At 40.6% G+C, this 23,812-nt stretch overlaps 1 protein-coding gene across 2 annotated transcripts in view; it reads right to left on the bottom strand.

Moving 5' to 3' along the window:
- Positions 1-23,812, bottom strand: part of LOC137228975 (dynein axonemal heavy chain 11) — a 141,202-nt gene that overhangs the window by 14,151 nt on the left and 103,239 nt on the right. For both annotated transcript variants that reach the window (XM_067746172.1, XM_067746173.1), the window contains exons 25-31: positions 21,509-21,631; positions 17,775-17,968; positions 16,455-16,603; positions 15,480-15,607; positions 12,157-12,384; positions 7,107-7,298; positions 3,823-3,942 (exon numbers count right to left, since the gene is read on the bottom strand). In XM_067746172.1, the coding sequence (XP_067602273.1) occupies positions 3,823-3,942; positions 7,107-7,298; positions 12,157-12,384; positions 15,480-15,607; positions 16,455-16,603; positions 17,775-17,968; positions 21,509-21,631 (1,134 nt within the window). The remainder of the gene's footprint in view (positions 1-3,822; positions 3,943-7,106; positions 7,299-12,156; positions 12,385-15,479; positions 15,608-16,454; positions 16,604-17,774; positions 17,969-21,508; positions 21,632-23,812) is intronic.

The raw sequence follows: 23,812 nt of genomic DNA on the forward strand, positions 1-23,812 counted from the left end.
AGTTTATCTGAGTTTCAATCTCATCAGTAAAATGGGGATCCTAATAGCAACCTAAAGAGTGTGGCCATGAGAATTTAACGACAATGTATGCAAATAGCTAGGCACATAGCAGCCTTTTTACAAAGGTTAGTTTTAGTCTTTCCTGTGCCCTAGAAGCAGACATGATTACCTCAAGCACACCCTAATTTTCTAGAAGGAAAAACAAAACCTGAGAATGTCCTACTGTAAGTTCCTACTATGATGTCAAACAAGTAAAGCTCGATAAGCAAGGCTTAGTTCACACAGAGACTTCTGTTCTCTTACTTTAAGAAATCTGTGAAAATGTCAACATACTCAAGGAGCTCTGGGAATCCTGATTCTAAATCCAAGCCTTCTCCCATCCCACTGAGAGGCTTTTATGAAAAGCTGCTTCTTGCTGATGGGACCCTAACTCTCTGCACTGTGGCCACCTGTCCTGCCTTTGGGGGAGGGCTGTTTGATAAAGTCATTGTTAGGCCTCAAAGAATCAGTAGTTCTAAATTAACCTGTCTCCAGAGAAGACACACAAATGACTAATAAGCACAGGAAAAGATGCTCAACATCATTAGTCTTCAGGGAAATGCAAAACAAAACTACAATGTGATACCACTTCACAGCCACCGCGAGGATGTGGAGAGAACGGAACCCTCGTGTATTGCCAGTGGGAATATAAAATGATGCAGCCACTTTGGAAAACAGTTTGGTGGTTCCTCAAAACATTAAACATAGAGTTACCATATGATCCAATAATTTCATTTCTATGTATATACCCAAAAGAAGTGGCAATGTATGTCCATGCAAACACATATATGAATATTTAAAGCAGCGTTATTCATAATAGCCCCGAAGTGGAAACAACGCAAATATCCATCAGCCAATGAACAGATAAACAAAATAGTGTATCGATACGATGGAATACTATTTGGCCCTTAAAAGGAATGAAGTACTGATACATGCTATAACATGGATGAACCTTGAAAACATGCTAAGTGAAAGAGGTCAGACACAAAAGGCCCGATACTGTGTGATTCCATTTATACGAAATGTCCAGATTAGGCAAATCTACAGAGACAGAAAGTAGATTAGTGGTCGCCTGGCGCTGGGGAGTGGGGTAGGTTGAGGAGGAGAGGATGCTGAGTGACTGCTACTGTGTACCCTAATTTCACAAATGAATAAACAGAGGCTCAGGTTCCGTGATGTATCTAAAATTGCACAGCAAACGCAAGGGAGCACTGAATTTGAGCCCGAGCTTTTTTGTCATTTTGTTTTACTTCAAAGCCCAACTTTTAAGCTGTTAATATTTGACAGCTTTCAGGTGACCTGATACCTTATTTTCCAAAAGTAACTTACCGTATTACTTGTTTAGCATTGCCAAGTATGCACCTTACATGAGAGAAGAATATTAATTATAATTCCCTACCTTTGGCCAGGAACCCTCTAAAGCACATTGCCGTTGGGGAGCCCTCTCTAAATGCCGTGTCATTTACCCAACAAGAAACTCATTCATCCTCCTAACACGACAAAGCCACTGAAAGCATTCCAAGGTTTGACCACGTGCCCATGTAACCAAAGACACTAACTGCCAAATAAGTTAACCAATGTGAGAAGCGGCTAAAAGACATCCTGCAAGATGCTGAAGTGTTAGCTTAAGCTCCTAATAACGTAAACAGCATGAGCAGGAAACATCTGTATAGAACAAAATAATTGGGATTTTGCAGTTTCTGCCACCAAACCAGTCAGTGCTTTAGCTTGCTCTGTTGAGTTGACAAGGTAGTGCTTTCTGGTGAGGATGCAGGACTGCAAATGGGCATCTCCATCCTGAAAACCTCACCAGAGCAGCATGGAAGGGCAGGTACCTAAATTTCTAAAGGGCTAATGCACACACCAGAGATGCCCCTCAGGTTGCATCATCTATATTTATTTTACAATTATGTGAATGGGAGTTCAGGCTTGTGAAGGTTAATGGACTGTCTCGGTTGGCAACAGTAATTCACTCTCATCCTCAGGCCAGAACCAGAGAGGGAAGAGCAGAGTGAGTTTGTCGCTCTGCCCCTTGACCTCCACCATCATTCAGAGAAATCAGCCTCTGTAAAGGTAGCACACCCGACCCTGTTTATCTTTCCCATCTCTATGGTAACGTACTCCCAGACCTCTTCTGAGGAGTGACTTCCAGTTTCGCTAAATTGAAAGTGTCTTTCTGACCCGTGAAACCTTACTCATTAGAACTAAGGAAAGACCAGGAGACTCACAGTCAAAAGAAACAAATAATGGTCACGTGGCAGGAAAACCTTTTTTTTTTTCCCTGCCTTGTCCCCAAATTGTTTAACATTATTAAAAGTAGCAAAAAATAATCTGTCCTCCATTTTCTATATGAGACTACATACAGTACACCATGTTTTCTAATACATGATTATATTACTTCTCAAAATGGACTTGAGGAAGGCATAATGCTTTTAGGAGATGAAGTTCTCAAGAAATTATGAACAGGAGGTTGCTCAAACTATTTTTAAAAAAAATACACGGCACAGCTCTAAACACAGTTGGTGTCTTGCCCAAGTGGGAGTAGAGATGGCACGGCGGAGGGTGCCTTGGGTTTCCAAGAAATAATCAGGCAATGGCCATGAACCTGGAAACCTTTGGAGAGAGACATGAGAAAAGTATGCCACCACTTTCAGCTACTTCAGTATGGAAGACAAGGACTGAGTGCTTTTTCCAGAAAACCCAGCACCCGTCACAAACCATGTGGGTGTGTTGGTGTACACAGACATGGGGCTAGTAAGATGAGAAATGGGAAAAGGGTACCTGGCCTCTTCAAACTCCAGTACAAGGGAGCTCTGCCCCTTCCTCACAGAAGGAAGAACTGCCCTCTCACATCACCGCAGTTTTCTTGAGCACATATTTAGTTAGGAGTTAGTGATCAAAATTTAGAATACTCCATGGCTTCTGTGCCAGAGAAAGAACTATAGAGCTCACTTGTATCAGAGCCGCTGAATTGAAATCAATACATCTGGCTAGAGCCCCTGCCTGGGATAACTGGGAGACCTGGGGCAAATCACCGTGACCCAGTCTCTTTGTCTATGAAATGGGGTGACAGTGTCAGTGCTGTGTACCTCACGGGGTTATCTCAAAGATCCAATGAGTCTGTGCATGGGACGGTGCTTCATGTGGGCACAGAAACCACCTGCGGTGGTGTCAGGGAGGTGTCTTGCTAAAACACAGATTCGGATTCTGTGGGTCTGGCATGGGGCCCAAGATCCTACACTTCTAACAAACTTCCAAACTCCCTGGAAGGTGTGCCAGAATATACTCACAAAAGGCCAAGAATCCTCAATAACGTTCAAGAATTATTTACATAGTGAAATCAGTTTAAAAAATTCTTAGAGAAAGCAAACTATCGCTTATATGCAGAATCTAAAAAAAAAAAAAGGGATACAAATGAACTTATTTACAAAACAGAAACTGACTCACAGACTTAGAGAACGGACTTTTGGTTACCGGGGGGGAAGGGTGGGCGGAAGGGATAGTTAGGGGATTGGAACGCACACAACGCCATATTTAAAATGGATAACCAACAAGGATCTACTGTATAGCGCAGGGAACTCCTCTCAATATGATGTAACAACCTAAACGGGAAAAGAATTTTGAAAAGAACAGATAACGTGTATGTATAACTGAATCACAGGGCTGTACACCTGAAACGAACACACCATTGTCAATCAGCTCTACTCCAATATAAAATAAAAAGTTAAAAAAGAATCTTACTAGAACTTTCTCCTCTATGAAATGACTTAAGAAATGTCTTACCAGAGAGGGATTCATGAATTCTTCTAAATACACCCGACACAGTTTGCGATCCCAGTCATCTGTGATGTGGCCCCCGTACATGATCTCACCAAAGAGGTAACGGAGGTCTTCCCATGGGACCTGGCGGGAGAGGAGAGGGGAATCATGCCAACGTTTACTTCCGGGTTCGGGGCACCTGCCTCCGAACAGTCAGTCAGCAGCAAGTGCCTCTCTACAAGCCCCCACCTACAGGAGCATTTAAAAGAGGTTCAGGAATTGTCTGAATTGCCAGGATTGAATTGGCTGAGAATTATTTTCAGTGTGTTTTAATACATTCAGTGAGCTTTTAATGAAGCGGAGCTTTTAATGAAGATTTTAAAGCAAACCAGATTATTCCTAGAACATGTTATGCAGTTAAGGTTTACACATTCAGAACCTCATCTAAAAACCACAAGAGGGTGTTGGTTCCTAGGACCTTTGAGGGATGACATTTTTATGATCTGATTTATACCAGGTTTTATGATCTAAATCAGGGAAAAGAAAGAAAAACCTACACAATTTGAATTTGGGGTGTTACTTAGAATTCCATCACCTTCCAAAAGTCCAGGCAAACCAAGCCATTTGCCACAGATTGATTTGAGGGCTCGGTCTATGGCATAACTGGCCTCCATGACTGTTCCAAGTGCTGTAACTAATGACTGTAGTATGTTTTATTCAAGGAATCACCGTATCTCCTCTTTATTTGGCTTCGCAGGGTTTGAAGCCCCTCTTTGCTACCCTTTAGATTCCTCTGGGTTTGCAAAACATGCCAGTTTGTGATGAAGCCTTTCTAGACAGAAACCTTTATACCCTCGGGGGCAGTATACTGCCTCCCAGCAGTTCAAGTAAAAACTTAATTATAGCCTTCATTTGTTGCATGATGTGACAGAACAAGTAAAATTGCTTCAACTATTCCAATGTACTTGGCTACAACTTTATTTGAATTTGAATAATTTGAATAAATGAACGTCTTCCTTTTAAGCCACTTTGATGTGAATGAAAAATTAAAGTGGCTACACTGTACCATGCTCTCTCAGCCATGCCATGGACTACCTCCCATAGAACAGAAATGGATGGGAAACAGAGACCTCTTAACTTTATTTCTCTGATCACATTTAATTAATGCCTGCTATACATTATTATCTGATATATAGCTCCCTCAAGATTTTAATCAGCTAGGGATCTATTCTTCTCAATAATTGATTTTCTTCCCACAAATCTTTGTTTTTTTACAAATACTTTTTTTTTTTTTTTTTGGTAACCCTTCCCTTGGCACAGTGGTACAGCCTGAAAAAAATCTGAACTTGTTGTTACTCAGTAGAGGTCTTCTTGGGCATGTCCCCCAAACTGTACTCCACAGGGTGGGAGAAAGGTACTGCTACAGAAAAACAATTTTTCTTCCTATTCCCTCTAGGCTTTGTAAAACCAAAGTCAGACGTTACATAGCCCCATCCCCAACCTTAAATGTAAACAACCAAATGATGTTTTCAATTAAAGCCTTCCAACCTTGACATTCAAGAATTTCCGTATGGTGAGACTTACGAAATTCATATGGAAAAATATCGAAGTTCTTACAACAGTTAAACGTTGGCATTCCCTAAGACGTAATCTTTAGATCTCTCAGTTATACTCTGTAACCTTGATGATCTCATCTAATCTCATGACTCGAAATATCATCTATCATCTGCCTACTTCCAAGTTTATACATATACCTTCCGGAAAAGGGCATCTTGTACAACCAAACTACGTGGGCACGTCAACCTAATTCCCAGATCTAACTAACTTGCTTCGTGATGTGATGTGTGGTGAATGACTTGGGTCAAGACATCTAAGACACAAGAGCGTGTGTTTAAAACCTAAAGCTGTCTTGATGCTGGAACACCCGTGGGAGAAGCAGCAGGACATAGCACAATTCAATTGGCCAACTGGTGTTGCTGAGCCTTGGGATGTGAGAGCCGGAGAGAAACATGAGTCAACCCCTCTCTTGCTCCCCTTCATTCCTACCTCAACTGTGTACAGGGTCCAGCTGAAATAGGATAATATTCCTGGCCTCAGCCTCCTGGGACAGTAATGAAGGACTTGAATAAAAGTACTCAGTGGTCTATTTCATTTTCTACCCAGAACTCTCCAGAACTATTATAACAGTCAATTCTACCTGCAACATTTTAAACAAAATGTGCTAAGACCAACACAAAATAGTATTTATTAGAATGGTCAAAGTATGCTCAAAGTGAATTTCATAAATTTAAAAAAATGCTAGATATGGAACAGTGATCATCACATACCATATTAAAGCCATTTATCTTGGATACAACTTATTCAAAATGTGTTCCTTGGGAGAACACACCCATGTTATGTACAAAGTGTACATATTCAGATAGTAGTCAAACCATCTTCAAAGCTTGAGAAAACTTTGATAACAATAATTACCAAAAGAACAAAAAAGAACCATTTATACATAGAAACATGGTTGAATGGTTTTAAAGGCCCTTTAATAATAGAAAGTGTGGCCTAAAGCACCATGCCTGGTTGGTTCTGACAAACATACCTCGATTCTAACAGATTTAACTTAATGGAAAAAGTTTCCCTTATGAGGACTAAGCCAGAATATCCTTACAAATGATTCATCCTTCTTGAAATCCAGTCACTGAGTTTATAAGAGTTTACACAAATGTTCTTGATGAAGCATTCCCGTTCCCATCTGTAGAACACATTTTAGCTATGAAATAAAATCATTCATCTACCTTTAACTTCAAATCAAGGGGAACGTTACTGAAAAAGTCACAACAAGGTGGCATCCTTAATACATAATAATGACATATGCAGGAAATGCACCATTATTTATACATGTGACGTGCTGTAAATTGCTTCCATCATCAGAACTAATTGTAGTGATTATTAATGCAATGTTATGAACTGTCAGAATTGCTGTATGTAATTACATTTGTGCAAATGCTTCATTACCTGCCTAATGAAACTGGCATACATGCACATGTAAACCACTGTTTTTGTTAACATAATGAAGGACATTTTTTTTTTTTTTTTTTTTTTGCACTAAGCTGCTGATGTAGAACCGGCTTGACCCATCTCATAAAGTTCGAGCATCCACTGTTGTAAAACCTCACACTTGGCAGAGGATGCATATGTAGTGTCAGCTATTTCAATAATAGCTTCGAAAGAGAAATTATGGTCCACTTTGATAGTGCCCAAAGACTGACAGATTCAGTACACTCCTCGGAAGAGGTTATCTGGCCACTGGCACTTACGTTAGGGTTTGCCTCTAAGTAGTTGCAGAGGACGTTGGCGCAGATGGTGAGGTCTCCAGAATTGAACGGATAGCAGCGGCTCCAGCCCTGGGGGCCAAACCTCAGTCTCCCAGCAACACAGGCATGGAAGTAGCACAGAGAGAAGAGAATGCTTTTAAACTCCTGCCCCTTGGAGCACACTTCAAGTGTATCCTGGGAGAAAAGAAAGAATGTTTGATCATCCATCCATATGGTTTCCAAGGGCAAGGGTCTGAGTTTTCAATCATCTTGCAGAGGACTTTGAGGGAGACCTAGGACAGAGGTAACATGCAGTTTTAAGCTAGGAGAGCATAAGAGAAGACTGGCATTTGCCAGTCTGTTGATTTAAGAGGAATGCTTTTATTTTGCTTCAATTATTCTTCTGTTTCACTAGAAAATGAGACAATTCATTTTGCCAGTGGTAATAATGCCTGACATCAATTTCCTCTGCAAAAATGTTCTTGTACAATCTGTTTGACAAAAGGCCATCATCTTAATTTCATCACTGTAGCGGAATATAAGTTAATGCCAATTCTCCATTCCTCCTGGTTCCATAGTAATACCGATTATCTGGGCACACAGCCACTCATCAAAAAGCAATCTCCCAGCCCCTCTTGAAGCCAGATGTGCCACGTGACCAAGTTTTTGCCAACAGAGTTTGAGCAGAAGTGACGTATGCAACTTTCACGTCACTTGCGTAAAGGGAAATTGCTTGGTCTGGTTGTCGTTCTTTTCCCTTTCCTATGAGCTACAAATGACGATGACTGGACGACTTGGAAGCTGGGAGTTAGGTACGGTGGAGGCACCACAAGCTTGGGTGTGTGGCTGATCTCATGCACCAGAGCTGCCAATTACGTGTGAGAGATTATCTTGTATGAATCACTATAATTTTGTACTGTCCCTTGACTGATACAACCACCACGACAAATGGTTTTCTTCCAATGAGCTGAAAATAAAACTCACTGTTGGAATAACAGAACAGCATATGGAAGATTGGAAAACATATGTCCTGTAGAGTAGATCCGTAAGATGATTTTTTTGCAAATGCAGAGGGAAACCTGGTATGCTACACTGATATGGTTATGGCCCCCAAAGCCATAAAATTAAAAGGTGAAAAACAGCCATCTGTGTCTTAAGGGTAGTACTTTACCCATTCTCAAATCTGGCAGTCCTGTGAGGCAAACAAGGAAAAACGGAGGATGGCTCCTTCAACTGATGGTGGGCAGCGGAGGAAGGTGAGGCCAAAACAGCACCTTCCTGCCTTGTCCTTTAAAACGGTCAAATTACACCCGGTCTACATTTGAATGGATCTGACAATGTGGGCATCTATAATACAAAATATGTTTAGCCCTTTTGGGGTGGGAGCTCAGATCTGGCCTCCCAGAGGCCTTTCAGTAAAAGTCTAAACCAAGCCTAGATTTGTTCTCTTGGTCCAGGACCAGAAGAGCATTTTCGTTTCTTTCTCTATCGCTGTCATCAGAATCCAGGGTTACCACCAAATACAGTTCTAGAATTGGCCAGGCCACATACACTGCTGACCCAACTGAATCACTAGGCTATTCTCAATGACTAGGCCACTTCTAGGAAATTTATGGGGCTCAAAAATATACAGTCATTACAAATAACTTCTCCACAGCTAAACCTCAAGTAAAGGGCAAGCTTGTGAAAGAAGAAAAGAGAAACCATGTAAGTGGAATTAATGTTGAAGGATATAAAAATACATTGCTTTTAAAAGGAAGACATTTCTAGGAGACCAAATGGAAGTGACAAAATTTTATGATCCAACAAGTCACCTAACACCCTCCCTGAATTACATATAGTCCACGGAAAACCCAAGTACTACAGTTAGTACATTACTTCCGTCTATATACTTCATATAACTGACCTAATTTTAGCCTCACTGCTAAAAAAAACCAAAATCGTAAGTCAATGCCCATTTCATTACGCTCTGATAATATAAATGACATGAGAAGAAAATGTGAATCAGGCATTCCTAAGAAAAATACGAGTCTGCCTAACATTCTACACTTCAGGTCAATTGTATTTTTACAAAGCAAGTGATCAAGTGTTTGTATCAGAAAATATACAAACAGCATTGTGAACAGAGAACAGGCATCCACACACACATAACAGTGTTGCATGCACACAGATGCCAATTTTACATGCACAATTACCATTATTTGTTTCTGCTGCAAATCTTACAGAAAAAGAAATTTACATTCTTGCTTCAAAAATCTGGTTATCTGGGGATGCAGGGAGCCCAAACATTTATGACATCTTCAAGAGGCAGCGCTACTGAGCTGAAAGAGGGTTAGGTAGGCAGCATCCTAAAGAAAAGGTTCTTTACATCTTGGTCACTTACTGATCATATTTACATAAATATTCTAGAATGTTCAAGGTAATAAAGGATCAATATCAAATGCACTTTGTTCGCTATGAATACACATGTCAAAATTTGAGGATAAATTCTGACTTGGGGAGAAGATTAAGAACACAGATTTAATTTGACTTGAAAATCAAAGCATGAAAAATGAAAATACCTAAACAGAACAGTTAACTTGTCTAGATCCCTTAGGTGCTTTTCTCATCCAAGAAGGGCAGCCAGGCAATAGGAGCAACTGGGACCCATTTACCTAACCCAAATGAGAACCAAGGTAGATGGCATTCATCACCCTCTGTCCACGTCACAGGCTTCAACAAGATAGGGCCACGGCAGTGACACAGAACATCCAGGATGATACAAGGAGACTTGGGAGAGGAGGAGGTCTGTGATGGAGACCACTATCTGCCCGCCCTAAAGTGCCTTCCTGCTGACTTTTAGCTGGGCATACACTGCCCAAGATAGATTTACTGTTCCAGCCTCTCTTGCAGCTAGGTAATGCAGTGTGAATTAGTCTGACCAATAAGTTGAAAGAAGTATTGTGTATTAACTTGCAGAATGAATCTTTACAAGAAAGCAAACATGGTCCCTTTGTCATCTTCTTTGTTCCTTCTCTCATCCTACTTTCTGGAACACAGCTATGGGAGCTGCCACCCTCACTGCCACTTGGCACCACAGCAAGCCCATCCTAGAAATGGTGAAATGTAAGCAAACTGGGTTGATGACAACTTTGTGGTGACACAAAGGAGCTCTGAATGACCTAGCTCCTGAATTCTCATGTGGCAGAAATACCTTTTTTAACCTTGTTTAGGCCACTGTTGTTTTGTACTTCCTTCATAATTCTAACTGATAAAAGGGTTCTAGAAACCTATACACAGATAGCCAGGGAGCACAGGCTAGTACCCTTGAATTACATAATCTGAATAAAACCCACATTTTTTTCTAACATAATAACAGTTCAGCATTCATAAAAGACTTTAAATTTTTAGATTTTCTTTAGAATCTTTTTTTTTTAAACATCTTTATTGGCGTATAATTGCTTTACAATGGTGTGTTAGTTTCTGCTTTATAACAAAGTGAATCAGCTATACATATACATATATCCCCATATCTCCTCCCTCTTGCATCTCCCTCCCACACTCCCTATCCCACCCCTCTAGGTGGTCACAAAGCTTTAAAATCTCAGGTTTGGGCTAGAATAGGTTTGATGGAAAGTTTATTTAGTGAATCACATTGATTAGCTTTGCTTTTGCTACTTATGAACAAATTTAATCTTAATATTTCAGAGGAGCCTTTCCAGTAGATAAGAAATATTCCCCCCTGAAGTTCTTAAGACCCTTTTCAATAAATGTAACCAATTATTGTAAGGGGTTTTCCAAGTAGCAGTAAAAAAAAAACCTGATACTTTCATAAATAAACTAGAACATGCTGTTCTTAACTGGGGAAGGAATTCATGCATAGGCTTTGGGGGATCTGGTCATCCCTATGATTGTATGCAACAATTTTTTTTTAGTGTGCATTTCCCTGGGGAGAGTATCCATAGTTTTATCAGATTATCAGAGAGATGCTTACCCAAAAAAAGCTGAAGGACAACTGGGCTGAAGCCTGTTTACTCATGAACTGCTCACTTTTCACAAATAAAGACAATTGTTCTGGGAAGTTGGATAAATCCTATTTAAATACGTCAAACTCCTCTTTTGTACTTACTTTGAGAGAGAGAGCTTGAGAATGTCACAGATGGCCAGGAATTATAAATTGAGGGAAGATAAAATACATGCCTGTCTTAGTTTGCAAAAAAGGATACTTCAAACATGTAACAGACTCAACAGAGTTTTTGAGTGCCTTTTGTTTACACAGCCCATTGGGTAAACAGGCACAAACTACTCAATTACTGAATTGAGCAATTAACTGTATTCTTCAAAACTATATTCTTAGGTGGCCAATTATTTTAATGCCTTCATAATGTTGGTTTTCTCATCTTAGCCCAGAGGGACCTAGAGAAAAAGTTAAGCATGTGGGCATGTTTCATAGAGGATAATAACATTTCTAACAGGAGGCTGAATATTTATCACCACATCATACGTGTTTCCTCTTTTGGGCTTATTCTACTTCTCCTAATAAGAATGCTGTTTATCAAGGATTTCTAAGAAATTAGAGGAAGGAATGGGAGCTCAGAGAAATAGCAACAAAGGAAACTGACAGACTTGATTATGACACAGACAGATGTGGTAATTTGAACAAGCAGACTAATGGTAATAGAACTATCATTAATTTATAAAGGTACTAATTTATTTGTTTTATTTTGGAAGGACGTGAAAATGTAAATCTGAAGGCAGGATGGAGATAATCTAAAAAGAAGGGCTTTAAATTGACTAATATCAAAACCAGATCAAAATATTAAGTCATATACTAAAACTCCTGCCACGTCATCATTAGCGTCATCAATCTTCTCAACGACGTCAATAAGAACAATGGCTTTTTCTCTTTCTATGGTTAGAGATACTAGTCTGCCATGTTTGTCTTCAATAAGCAAGCTCCTCAGAAAGGTACGTGGTTCATTCTCGTTACACGTGTGGCTGTGGTTTTAGGTCTCACAGTCTTGTAAGAAGACCTGGACTTCAGTGTCAGACCAGGCTGCTTCTGCATTCTTACCTGATCAAAGTTGTCGAGTGCGGCATGCAAATTGGCCAGCATTCCTGTGGGGGGCTCATTAGTAATCTTGATGGAATTTTCCAGGAGTCCTGGAGGGATGACATGTTCATTTGGTGTAGGTGCAGATGCAGCACTCATGAAAACCCTGTAATCTCTGTGGCTTCCCTGGCTGAATCTTTCAAGGAGTTTCTCCAAGGTTCCGAGCCACTTGGCTACCAAATGGACATTCTGAAAAACAGCATGGTTTAGAATTCCTGTGAGACTGAAGTACATTACTTAAATTATAGGATTACAACATTCTCCTGTAGATGAATGAGTTGGAAACTCAGAGAACCACGATTTAAAGTTTCCTTTACTAGCGCATTAGGGAAAAAAAATAAACCAAGTCAGAATTGAACACTGAACACTTTAAGTGCTCCAAATCACTACAGTTTGTCTTTGTAAAACAAAATCTCCTTCTAACACTCACTTCCAACACCCGCCAATCACTTCTGAGATGGAGTTCTTGACACTTTTCTTTGTTACAGTTCAAACTCAATTACTAAGACTTATCTGGGTTAGTTTAATCAAGTATAAAAACTAAAGGCTAGAAATGCACCTGATCCCCTACTTCATTGTTACTGACGGAAATCTCCTCTACTCAAACTCCTACTCATTAGTATATGAAACAAACATAAAAATATTTTAACAGTGACTTTGGAGTCAGGGAACAGAAAAATCTCCAAGCGAGCCATCGTTGTACACTGGCATTCTCTGGAATCCAGCCTGGGAACCATTCTTGAGGATACTGGCTTTGAGACTGGCTAGATTCTTGCGGCCATTTGTCCAAGGGTAGCAGTGTTTGTGCGACATTTTTAGCCAATACACGTATCTTGAAAACCACCCATGTTGCCCATGAAAAATGATTTTTTTCCATTATATTGATTCACAAATCATCTGGTGTGCATCTGAGACAAAGATCGCGCCAGTCTGCTACCTTAGTGATAGTTTTCTCTGGAGTGTGGGTTTTTGATAAAACGCCAACTAAATATCCTTAGAGGGGCTATCTCTGATCATAGTAATTGACCAGCGCAGAGTTTGGTTAGGAACTCATTAACATGTGCATACATATCATCTGCCTACGCTGACAGAATTTAATGTAAATTACAAACAATATAACAAGTTCCTATTATGCTGGGCTTCTCATTCGTCAAAGAATGCTTCTCTTTTAACTGCCAATCAAATGTATCCTAGAAACCTTCAGAAGCTGCCAAAAAGCCTGGGATAGTCTCTCCTCTCCAATTATTCCATGTGTGGAGAGAACTAGTGAAAGTTACATTCTAAGTTACCGGCTTACCACTGAAAACAAAAATCAAAGGTCTAAAATAGATACCCAAAAGGAGATCCTTCACCAAATAAGGTCTTTTGAGATGTTTTTTAACGGTAAAACTTACAACTTGCATTTTTTTTGGGGGGGGGGACGGGTAGCGCAGCACAGATATAAAAATAACAGAAACATTTTACTTTGACCACTGTGTTCTCTTGAGAAGGACTGTACCCCTCCCAGTTTCTCTCCAGTCTGAGCTGCCGGATGCATGAGAACTCGCAAAGAACGTTCTCTTTTGTGGGGAGAGCTCAGCATCTACCCAACGGACCCAGCAACAACTGCTATCTCTGGAAAAACAAAACCTCCACTGTTACCCGTCCGACTCTGTGAGGCTCAGAAGGGACACACCATCCCAAGTCCCCATACTGAAGTCTCATCTAAGCAGTAGGTTTTATTCTCCCAGAAGGTTATATTCTTCTTGGACACTGGGCAGTTTCTTAGTGAATCCAATTTTATTTCAAGCAGAAACGCAGAATGCATCAACCCCAGATACTGGAGAAATTAAGGAAGGCCAATGTCATATCTGCATGAGGGTGGCAGTGTGGGCTAGCTGAAAGAACGTCGCCTGCTGGCGGACAGACTCTGCCACTTGCCTGCTGTGTGGCCTTGAGGCTCTCCAAGCCACTCTGAGGCTCAGTTTTCTCACCTTTATAATGGGATGGCAATACCTACCCTTGCAACTTTGCTGTGATGATTAGAGATGATGTATCCTACAAGTTGCCTAGTAAAGAGCCTGACATATAAATAAGAACCTTTGGGATCACTGTGCTGCAAGTCAAATGGCCATTTCCAGACCTGCTGAGACAGCTGGCGCACCCTGCTGAGGAAGGAGTGAGCTTGGAGTTAGCTCGGCCCCTAGGTGCCCCCTAAAGCTTGCCTGGGCTCCACTGGTTCCTGGATTCTTGCTGGTACAAACTAAAAAATGTCACTCGCCATCTGGTTCTATATGAACAAAGGCACTAGCCACTGCAGTGGCTGACTTTCAACACACCCTGAAAGGAGCTCAGGGCAGAGATCAGGAATGAGGCTTTCTGTGCTCTGGGAAAATCTGGTAGAACAGGCCTTCAGATAGTTAGATATTTTCAGGAGAAAATTTTATGAGCTCAATTCCTTGCATCTTCTCATACCTAGAAAAGCACTAAAATCATGAATGGAAACATCTGCTCCTCGTGGCTAGCAGCAACCTTCAACCGAGATGTGTGCCTGACTGCATGTACCCCCTTCACCAGAAACACAGAGATACTGACCTCTCCCCTGCTACCTCTTCGGATCAGTTCCTCAGAGCTGAGAGGCTGTCTCCCAGGCTACAGTCCTCATTAAGTCCCAAATAAAACTGAATTCACAGCTCTCTCGTTGTCCGTTTTTTTTTTGTTTTTGTTTTTTTCGGTCGACACTAGAATCCCCAGTGAAGGGAACCACCCCAAAGGACACTGGATTGTAGAATCATAGACACATAAAATGTGAGTCCTAGAAAGGCAAAAGGGACCAAGTACTCAACCCCTTAATTTATAAGCAAAGGGAATAAGACACAACTAGTTATGGGCAGTCAGAGTTACGTGACATAATGAGATATGAAAAAACACTCTGTCAACTTTAAAGCCACATGCAAATGAGAGATATTGTGACAACCGTCTTAGTATTCCATACGAGCCAGTCTGTCCTCAAGCACTATTGGAGTGTTCCAGATATCCATAAGTCAGGAGAACGATGGGGCTCCCTGTAATATTTAAAATTTTCAAGCACAATGGCTAGAAAATCCCTCAAAAAATGGTAGTCAACCTTGTCAGCAGAGCTCCTTGTCACCCTTGGAGGTGTCATTACTGCTGAGAGAACGCCATGCCCCCCAGCAGCAGATCACCGTGTGCTGTGTGAAAGGCTCATTCCCGCTGGGCAGGGGTGCTCTGCACTGCCCGTCCATGTTCACTCCCAGTGTTTTCAGGAAAACGTAATTACTCACTTGGAGTATGACCCAGTGTCCTCCTCGGGAAGCTTTCTCCAGGGCCATTTCTGCCACCATCTCCTGACCTTGTCCTAAAGACACATTGTGGAATTTTCCCGAGTCAGTTGTAAACCCAAGTCTTTTGCCTGTGGGAGGACACAACATGGCGAGAGGAAAAGTGAACCAAGGAGAGGTGAGAAGAGTCTGAAATCCTGTGGTCCGATGTCCATCTGTGGTTACTGCCGCCACCTTCCAGGTCACTTTCCTGAAGAATCCAAACTGAACCTCTGTCGTTTCAACAAGCATGATTTCAAGCTCTCAACAGCTGCTTCCTCACAAGCATTAGCAAAACCTATGGAAATCAGTTCCTCTGGTTTTGTGGTAATAAAGCTTTTGACATTTTGATAGATGGCAAGCATTGTTACCCAGCTTTACAAACTCTTGCAGGAGTAGCAAAGCATTGCCCTCATGAAAAGGAGCAACATGGGGTAGATATCACATCATTTTTTGACCGGATTGGCTCATTGGGTAAATGCAGGAGCCCCTCACCTTGTGAAGCTGTGCTTGAATCCAGCACAGTCAGGTCACAGCTCTATTAACCTGGAATTCTCCGTGCAGGTCGTGGGGAATAGTAATCCAAGGCACAAAGCGACAGTGCCTTTCACAATCAAATAGGCTTGCTCTGATGACCATTATTTAGTCACAGGGGGCACAAGATTACAAGAGCATGGAGAAAATTGCCCTCTGGCCCTCATCTAGTCAAAAGGTGGAGAACAGTACAAAAGAAACTTGCATTATGCCAACCGGAGGAATGTTCCATTTAAACATTTCTCCAGACTACAGTGTTATTAACCTTACATTTTCCATACGCTCAATCTCCAACAAATGAGAAAAAAAAGAAAAAAGCAACTAAGATAACTATGAGCTGAAAGGAAGGCTGCGTTGGCGACGGGTGAGAGGCAGGGCTGGGTGGCCAGCCTCCCGGCCACTCACCGAGGATCTCTAGGTCTTTAAGGGCATCTACCCCTGGGGAGAGGATGAAGAATACTGGGGTGGCTGGGCTGCTTTCTTCAAATGCTTTAACTAAGTCCAATCTGGTTCTCTCCACATACTTCGTACCCAGTTTTTCCTCCACGAAATTCCTGTAAAAAGAATAATGCCAAAGAGAGGATCAGCGCCTCTGACCTTGAAATGTGTCACAGCTTGAATCAGCTTAAACCACAGGCACGGGAAGGAAGCAAACTATGTTTATTACACGAGATGTTTTGTAAGAATGACAATACGAATCCACACTAGATTTATGCAGTTGAGTCCGTGAAATCCCTCTCTGCTTTAGAAGCTCTGAAAATCAGAAGCCTACCTTCCATTTTGGGGGTCTACCGAGACTCTCCTCTGAGAACCATCCAAAGCCTGCATATGGCTTTGTATCCCCCAAATCCCCTGCCAGAGCCCCCGTTACTTATTAACAGTTCATTAGATTTGCCACAGTGCAATTTTCCAGCCTGTTGGGCTTCTCATGAATATACAAAAGCTTTTTGGGGTGTTGCTAACACAGGGAAGCTCAATTAAGCAGGGATTATTTGCCAGCAGCATCAGATTTAGCAGAAAGTAAGGACGACTAAACAGAATTAACTTGTAAAGTAGGGTGTGGCGGGGGCTTCTGCAGAGGGAAAATAGGCTGAACAGACAAAACCAAGGAAGAAAACCTGAGGCTAGTGAATGCTGCTGACAAAAAAGCAGCTCGCTAGGGAAGGAACCTGGGAACTCTTTGACTGTTGAATTCAAATTAGAATTAAGCACCGTATTACCATTTAGGAGCCAAAAGGGCAAAGGAAAGGGACACTTAAACCAAGATGTAGGCAGACATTTCTGCTTTTAAATCCTGTCGGTTGTAAAGTTATAGGACTATGAGTGAATCCACGAAAGGCATTCATTTTTTGTTTGATGTGCAAAATCTCTGGAGCCAAAGGGCCGCTCTAAATATAAACAATGGGAATCACACTTGGGTAATGCACGTTCCTGGCCTCTGAACTCTGCCAGCTCTCTTCCTAGAATATTTCCATAGGTTCCCTGTTTCCCCTATTGCTTTCAGAATTAAGCTTTTCAGGAAGAATACGTTCAGTCTGCCGACAGACTAGCACACTGTTCAATGTTAGCAGATTTGAACAAAAGTAGTGATTGCAGTATAAAAATTTCTGCAGAATCACTTTTCATGAACGTGAACCATAAACACGTCCACCAGATACTTCTAGTCCTTAAGACAAAGTTTCCTCTAGGTTAACTTGCATTTCCCAAAGTGCTAACTGCACCCACCTGAGAGCATGTGTCATTCTGTCAGGGCGCACTGCTCTCAAAATAATCAGCTTCTGTATTAAACTTTTCTTCTTCCACTCTTGTGGCAACTTTTCTTTTTCTGGACACTCGGATTCTGCCCACTTCCTCCACTGCTTCGCTGATCCTTCCACATCTCGGTCTAGGCCTTGGAACTCTTCCATGAGGGCTACTGCCTGTAATACAGTAGGGGAACAGATGGGAATGGGGTGTAGAATAGCTTTGGGTTTGAGATAAAGATGAATGTATCAAACCCTGTGTAAGTAACTTGTGCTGGATAGTGTTTGTTTCCTCTCTAGATTTACTCTGTACCCTTTCCTGCCCTGCAAAGAGGGTTACTGCTAAGGATGGCTTGAACAAAGCTCCCCGGTTCTCTGGCCTGGTTGGGTTTGACCAATAGGAACCACTGGCAAAAGGGCTGGAGAAGAGAGGCGAGGGCATTTCTTCCCCAGCTCTTTCCTGTGGTGACATAGTTTGGCAATGGCTATGTTTCTTTACAGAATGCCACAGGTTCCAAAGGTAGGCTCTCTCCCATAACTTCATTTCTCAGTAGTTTCGGTAACTGCCCCTTTTCCACCTTTTTCCATCCCCATCCCTGGTCTGTCTCCTCATCTTTATTCCCATATTATAAAAATATACTCTTTGTTCAACTTTTCTTAAAAATCACACTTTCATGTGCCATTTGTTTTCTGCCGAGAGCCTGACTGATACACAACTGAACTTGAACTTGTAATTCTAAAATAATAATCTAATTAAAAATGCTATTAAAAAATAAAACCTAGGGGACTTCCCTGGTGGTCCAGCGGTAAAGAATCTGCCTTCCGATGCAGGGGACGCAGGTTCAACCCCTGGTCGGGGAACTAAGATCCTACATACCACGGGGCCACTGAGCCTGCTTATCGCAAACCACAGAGCCCACGTGTCCTGGAGCCCGTGCGCCACAACTTGAGAAGAGAAAACCCGCACGCCACAACTAGAGAGAAGCCCGTGCGCTGCAGCGAAGAGCCCACGCAGACAAACAAACCAATATTTAAAAAAATCTAAACGCACTATAAAAATAAGGAAGAACATAGTTATTTTTAATACATAGAAATGTTTCTGCTTTAGAAAAAAAGAGTAGGGTGAAACTTAGCCTATGATGAGCATCTCTGAGGAATTCCAGAGCCTCAGAGAATAAACTTTTAATAATAGGATCTTCTAACAGAAAAATGGAATAAGGATTGATGACTGGTGTTGAAGAATACTACCACTTTTTCCTCTACAGCATTCTGCTCTGCTTAAACATTTTACAATTATAGTAAATTACTATATTGCTGTATAAATTAACAAAACTATTTTGAAAAAGCAGAGAAATATTATAAAAAAGAAAACAAAATAAAGAAACTAGATACAGGTCAACTGAAAAAAGATTATTCATTGGGTTGACCAAAAAGTGCCTTTGTTTTTTAAGTAAAAATAAAGGACACATTTTTCATTTTCACCAAGAATTTTATTGAACAACGTATTCACCCTTTTGTTCTATTACCTTCTGCCATTTTTCAGGCAACTTCATAATTCCATCTTCCCAAAACTCTTATCTTTTTGAACAAAGAACTGTTCCAGGTGCCTTTTACAGTCTTCCAGGGAACGGAAAATTTTTCCGTTAAGAGAATTTTGTAAAGATGGAAATCCGAAGGTGCAATGTCTGGTGAATACGGCTGATGAATCAGAACTTCCCAGCCAAGCTGTAACAGTTTTTGCCTGGTCATCAGAGAAACATGCGTTCTTGCGTTGTCCTGATGGAAGATTATGCGTTTCCTGTTGACTAATGCTGGATGCTTTTCATCGAGTGCTGCTTTCAGTTGGTCTAATTGGGAGCAGTACCTGTTGGAATTAATCGTTTGGTTTTCTGGAAGGAGCTCATAATAGAGGACACTCCCTTCCAATCCCGCCATATACACAACATCACCTTCTTTGGATGAAGTAAGACCGGCCTTTGGTATGGTTGGTGGTGGCTCATTTCACTTGCCCCACTATCTCTTCTGTTCCACATTACTGTACAGTATCCACTTTTCATCACCCATCACAATTTGTTTTAAAAACGGAACATTTTCATTACGTTTAAGAAGAGAATCACTTGGGGAAATATGGTCAAGAAGGTTTTTTTTGCTTAACTTATGTAGAACCCAAACATTAAAGCAATTAACATAACCAAGCTGGTGCAAATGATTTTCAATGCTTGATTTGGGTATTTTGAGTATGTCGGCTATCTCCCACGTGGTATAATGTTGATTGTCCTCAATTAATGTCTCAATTTGATCGCTATCAACTTCAACTGGTCTACCCGACTGTGGAGCATCGTCCAGCGAGAAATCTCCAGCATGCAACTTTGCAAACCACTTTTGACACGTTCGATCAGTCACAGCACCTTCTCCATACACTGCACAAATCTCTTTTTTCATTTCGGTTGCATTTTTACCTTTCTTGAAGTAATAAAGCATAATATGCTGAAAATGTTGCTTTTTTTCTTCCAACTTTAATATTAAAATGGCTATACAAAAATTCACCAATTTTGAATAATTAATTACTTTCTTTTTGGCTTTGTTGGGTCTTCATTGCTGCACACAGGCTTTCTTTAGTTGTGGCGAGCAGGAGCTACTCTTAGTTGTGGTGCGTGGGCTTCTCATGGCGGTGGCTTCTCTTGTTGCAGAGCACGGGCTCTAGGCACGTGGGATTCAGTAGTTGTGGCGCACAGGCTCAGTAGTCGTGGCTCATGGGCTCTAGAGCACAGGCTCAGTAGTTGTGGCACACGGGCTTAGTTGCTCTCCAGCATGTGGGATCTTCCCGGACCAGGGCTCGAACCCGTGTCCCCTGCACTGGCAGGCGGATTCTCAACCACTGCGCCACCAGGGAAGCCCCAGATTCACCAATTCTGATAAGTCTTTTTTAAAATTAATTAGTTAATTAATCAATTTATTTTTCACTGCGTTGGGTCTTCGTTGCTGCGCACAGGCTTTCTCTAGTTGCGGTGAGCGGGAGCTACTCTTTGTTGCGGTGTGCGGGCTTCTCATTGCGGTGGCTTCTCTTGTTGCAGAGCGTGAGCTCTAGGCACGCAGGCTTCAGTAGTTGTGGCTCACGGGCTCTACAGCGCAGGCCCAGTAGTTGTGGTGCACTGACTTAGTAGCTCCGAGGCATGTGGGATCTTCCAGGACCAGGGCTCGAACCCGTGTCTCCTGCACTGGCAGGCAGATTCTTAACCATTGCGTCATCAGGGAAGCCCGATAAGTCTTCTTTTTAAAATGCACGCTGATATGACAGCTGTCACACACAATCTAACAAAATGGTTTTGAATGAAGTTAAAGACAACTAAGTGCTACCAGAGCCATTTACAGAAAAAAACGAATGAACCTTTTGGCCAACCCAATATATTCCTCGACTTTAACCAAAGGTCCTATACATTATACGTATTTATTAACAACTTTCCCATCCACAAATAGGTCACAAGTTCCTTTACTTCCAAATAAGAAAAGGGAAACTAGTAGATGTTTGTGGAAATGTAAATTGGTGCAGCCACTGTGGAAAAGAGTATGGGAAGTTCTTCAAAAAACTAAAGACAGCATATATCTACAACGGAAATGGTGTATATCACCTGTATTTTTTAAACTACATTTCTACATCTTAGAGAACAGAGATTTGAAACAAGATTTAGCAATTGAAAAATCATGTTCCTAACATACCTTAATAGCGCTCCATGACTGATTAGTTAGGAAGTCAACAGGACTCATGTAAGCGTATTCAACTGTGAACCGAAGCAGGAAATCCAATTCAAGAGGATCTATCTCTTTCTTTCTCAGCAAAATCTTGAGAGTACACAAAATTGAAAAGGTCATTTGGCTTGCATCAAAATCGAGGACGCAGTCACCACTTAATAGATATGATTGAACAGACAGAAGTAAGCCTTCTGAGAATTCCTATAGATATATATCTGCTCTGTAGTTGAAATAAGGAATCTCAGATTATGCTCGTGATCTCAAAATCTTGATTAGAAATCGAATAGCAAATAATTACGAAGCCTGGTTTATTTCAATTTTAATACCCGTGCCTATTAGCAGCATATTTGAAATATGCTTTCATATTTAGCCTTCTACCGTTAGATCAAACTTGTCTTGAAACTTGTTATACAAATTGAGAAAGCCTCAGATGACAATGGATTGAATTACTAAACAAAAGGTAAAACTAGTATTGTAAGTTAGTCCTGGTATAGAAATTATATCCAATAAACTGCAAGATGTATAAAAGATTTTTCTTATATTGGGAGATTATGCTGAGAAAAACTGGAAATTGCTGTTTTACAGACACAACTAAGCAAACACATCACGAACTGAAACTTTAGACATTCTGGTTACAGAATTGTTAAGGAGTCCATAAAACACTTGAGTGGAGGGCACAAATGACATATTTCTAATTTCCTCATAAAAACTGTAACACCTTATAAAATTAAGCAGGTAAAATGTTTGAGGTTTGTGCTACTTAAAAATTCTAGATATTTTCAAAATGCATTATGGGTGGTAACATGTATCAAAATATCTTATTGGATAATTTTTCTTAATTCAATTTGATTTATTTCAACACACAAGAAATTGTCCAAATATATATGAAGCTTTGATTTATGTAGACTGTCAGTATTTCAGATAGATTATAATTTGTCTAGATAGTCTAAAAAAGTTTTAAATAGATGTGCACGCATGTGTATGCATGTCATGTTTTATCATCCCTAGTCCATTACTGTTCATGAACAATATGTATAAACACAAAAATTTCAGCAAAATCCACAAACAATCTGATTAAAAAATGGGCGGAGGAACTGAATAGGCATTCTACCAAAGAAGGCATACGAACGGCTGACAGATAACATGAAAAAGTGCTCAACATCACGAATCATCAGGGAAATGCAAATTAAAACCACATGAGATATCACCTCACACCTGTTAGGATGGCTATTAGCAAAAAGACAAGAGACGAACAAATGCTGGTGAGGATGTGTACACTGTTGGTGGGAATGTAAATTGGTGTGGCTACTATGGAAAATTGTAAGGAGGTTCCTCAAAAAATTAAAACTACAACTATTACAGAATCCAGCAGTTCTACTTCTGGGTGTATATTCATAGGAAATGAAATCACTATCTCAAAAAGATATCTGTACTATGTTCATTGCAGCATTATTTACAATAGTCAAGTCATAAAAACAACCTAAGTGTCCACATATGGATGAATGGATGAAGAAAATGTGGTGTATATATATGTGTGTGTGTGCGTGTGTGTGTATAATGTATACATATGTACACACATATATACAATGGAATATTATTCAGCCATAAAAAGAAGGAGATCCTGTCATTTGCAACAGTAAGGATGGACCTTCAGGGCATTATGCTAAGGAAAAAAGTCACACAGAGAAAGATAAACACTGTATGATCTCACTTTTATGTGAAATCTTAAAAAACAGAATCACAGATACAGAGAACAAACTGGTGGTTGTCAGAGGTGGGTGCTGAGGGGTGTAGAAATGGATGAAGCTAGTCAAAAGGTATAAACTTGCAGTTATAACATAAGTCCTGGGATGTCATGTACAGCACGGTGACTATAGTTAACATTAGTGTACTGTATATTCGAAAGTTGCTAAAAGAGTAGATCTTAAAAGTTCTCATCACGGAAAAAAAAAATGTTAACTATGTGCGGTGACGAATGTTAACTACACTTATTGGGTAATCATTTCATAACATATACATATATAAGATCATTACACTGAACACATAATACGTCATGTGTCAACTATATCTCAATAAAATTGGGAGAAAACTGAAAAGAAAAATTTTGTTTTGTAATGCATTACTCCTGTTTATCACATACATTATAAAGTGATTACACCCATATATTACTTTTTTAACCCAAAGGAATCTATTAATACCAAAAGTATTGAAAGAAGTGCTAATTTATCACTATTAACAGCAGGTATTTTATTTTATTTTATTTATTTTTTT

The sequence above is a fragment of the Pseudorca crassidens genome, chromosome 8 (genome assembly GCF_039906515.1).
Source record: "Pseudorca crassidens isolate mPseCra1 chromosome 8, mPseCra1.hap1, whole genome shotgun sequence".
Classification (NCBI taxonomy): domain Eukaryota; kingdom Metazoa; phylum Chordata; class Mammalia; order Artiodactyla; family Delphinidae; genus Pseudorca; species Pseudorca crassidens.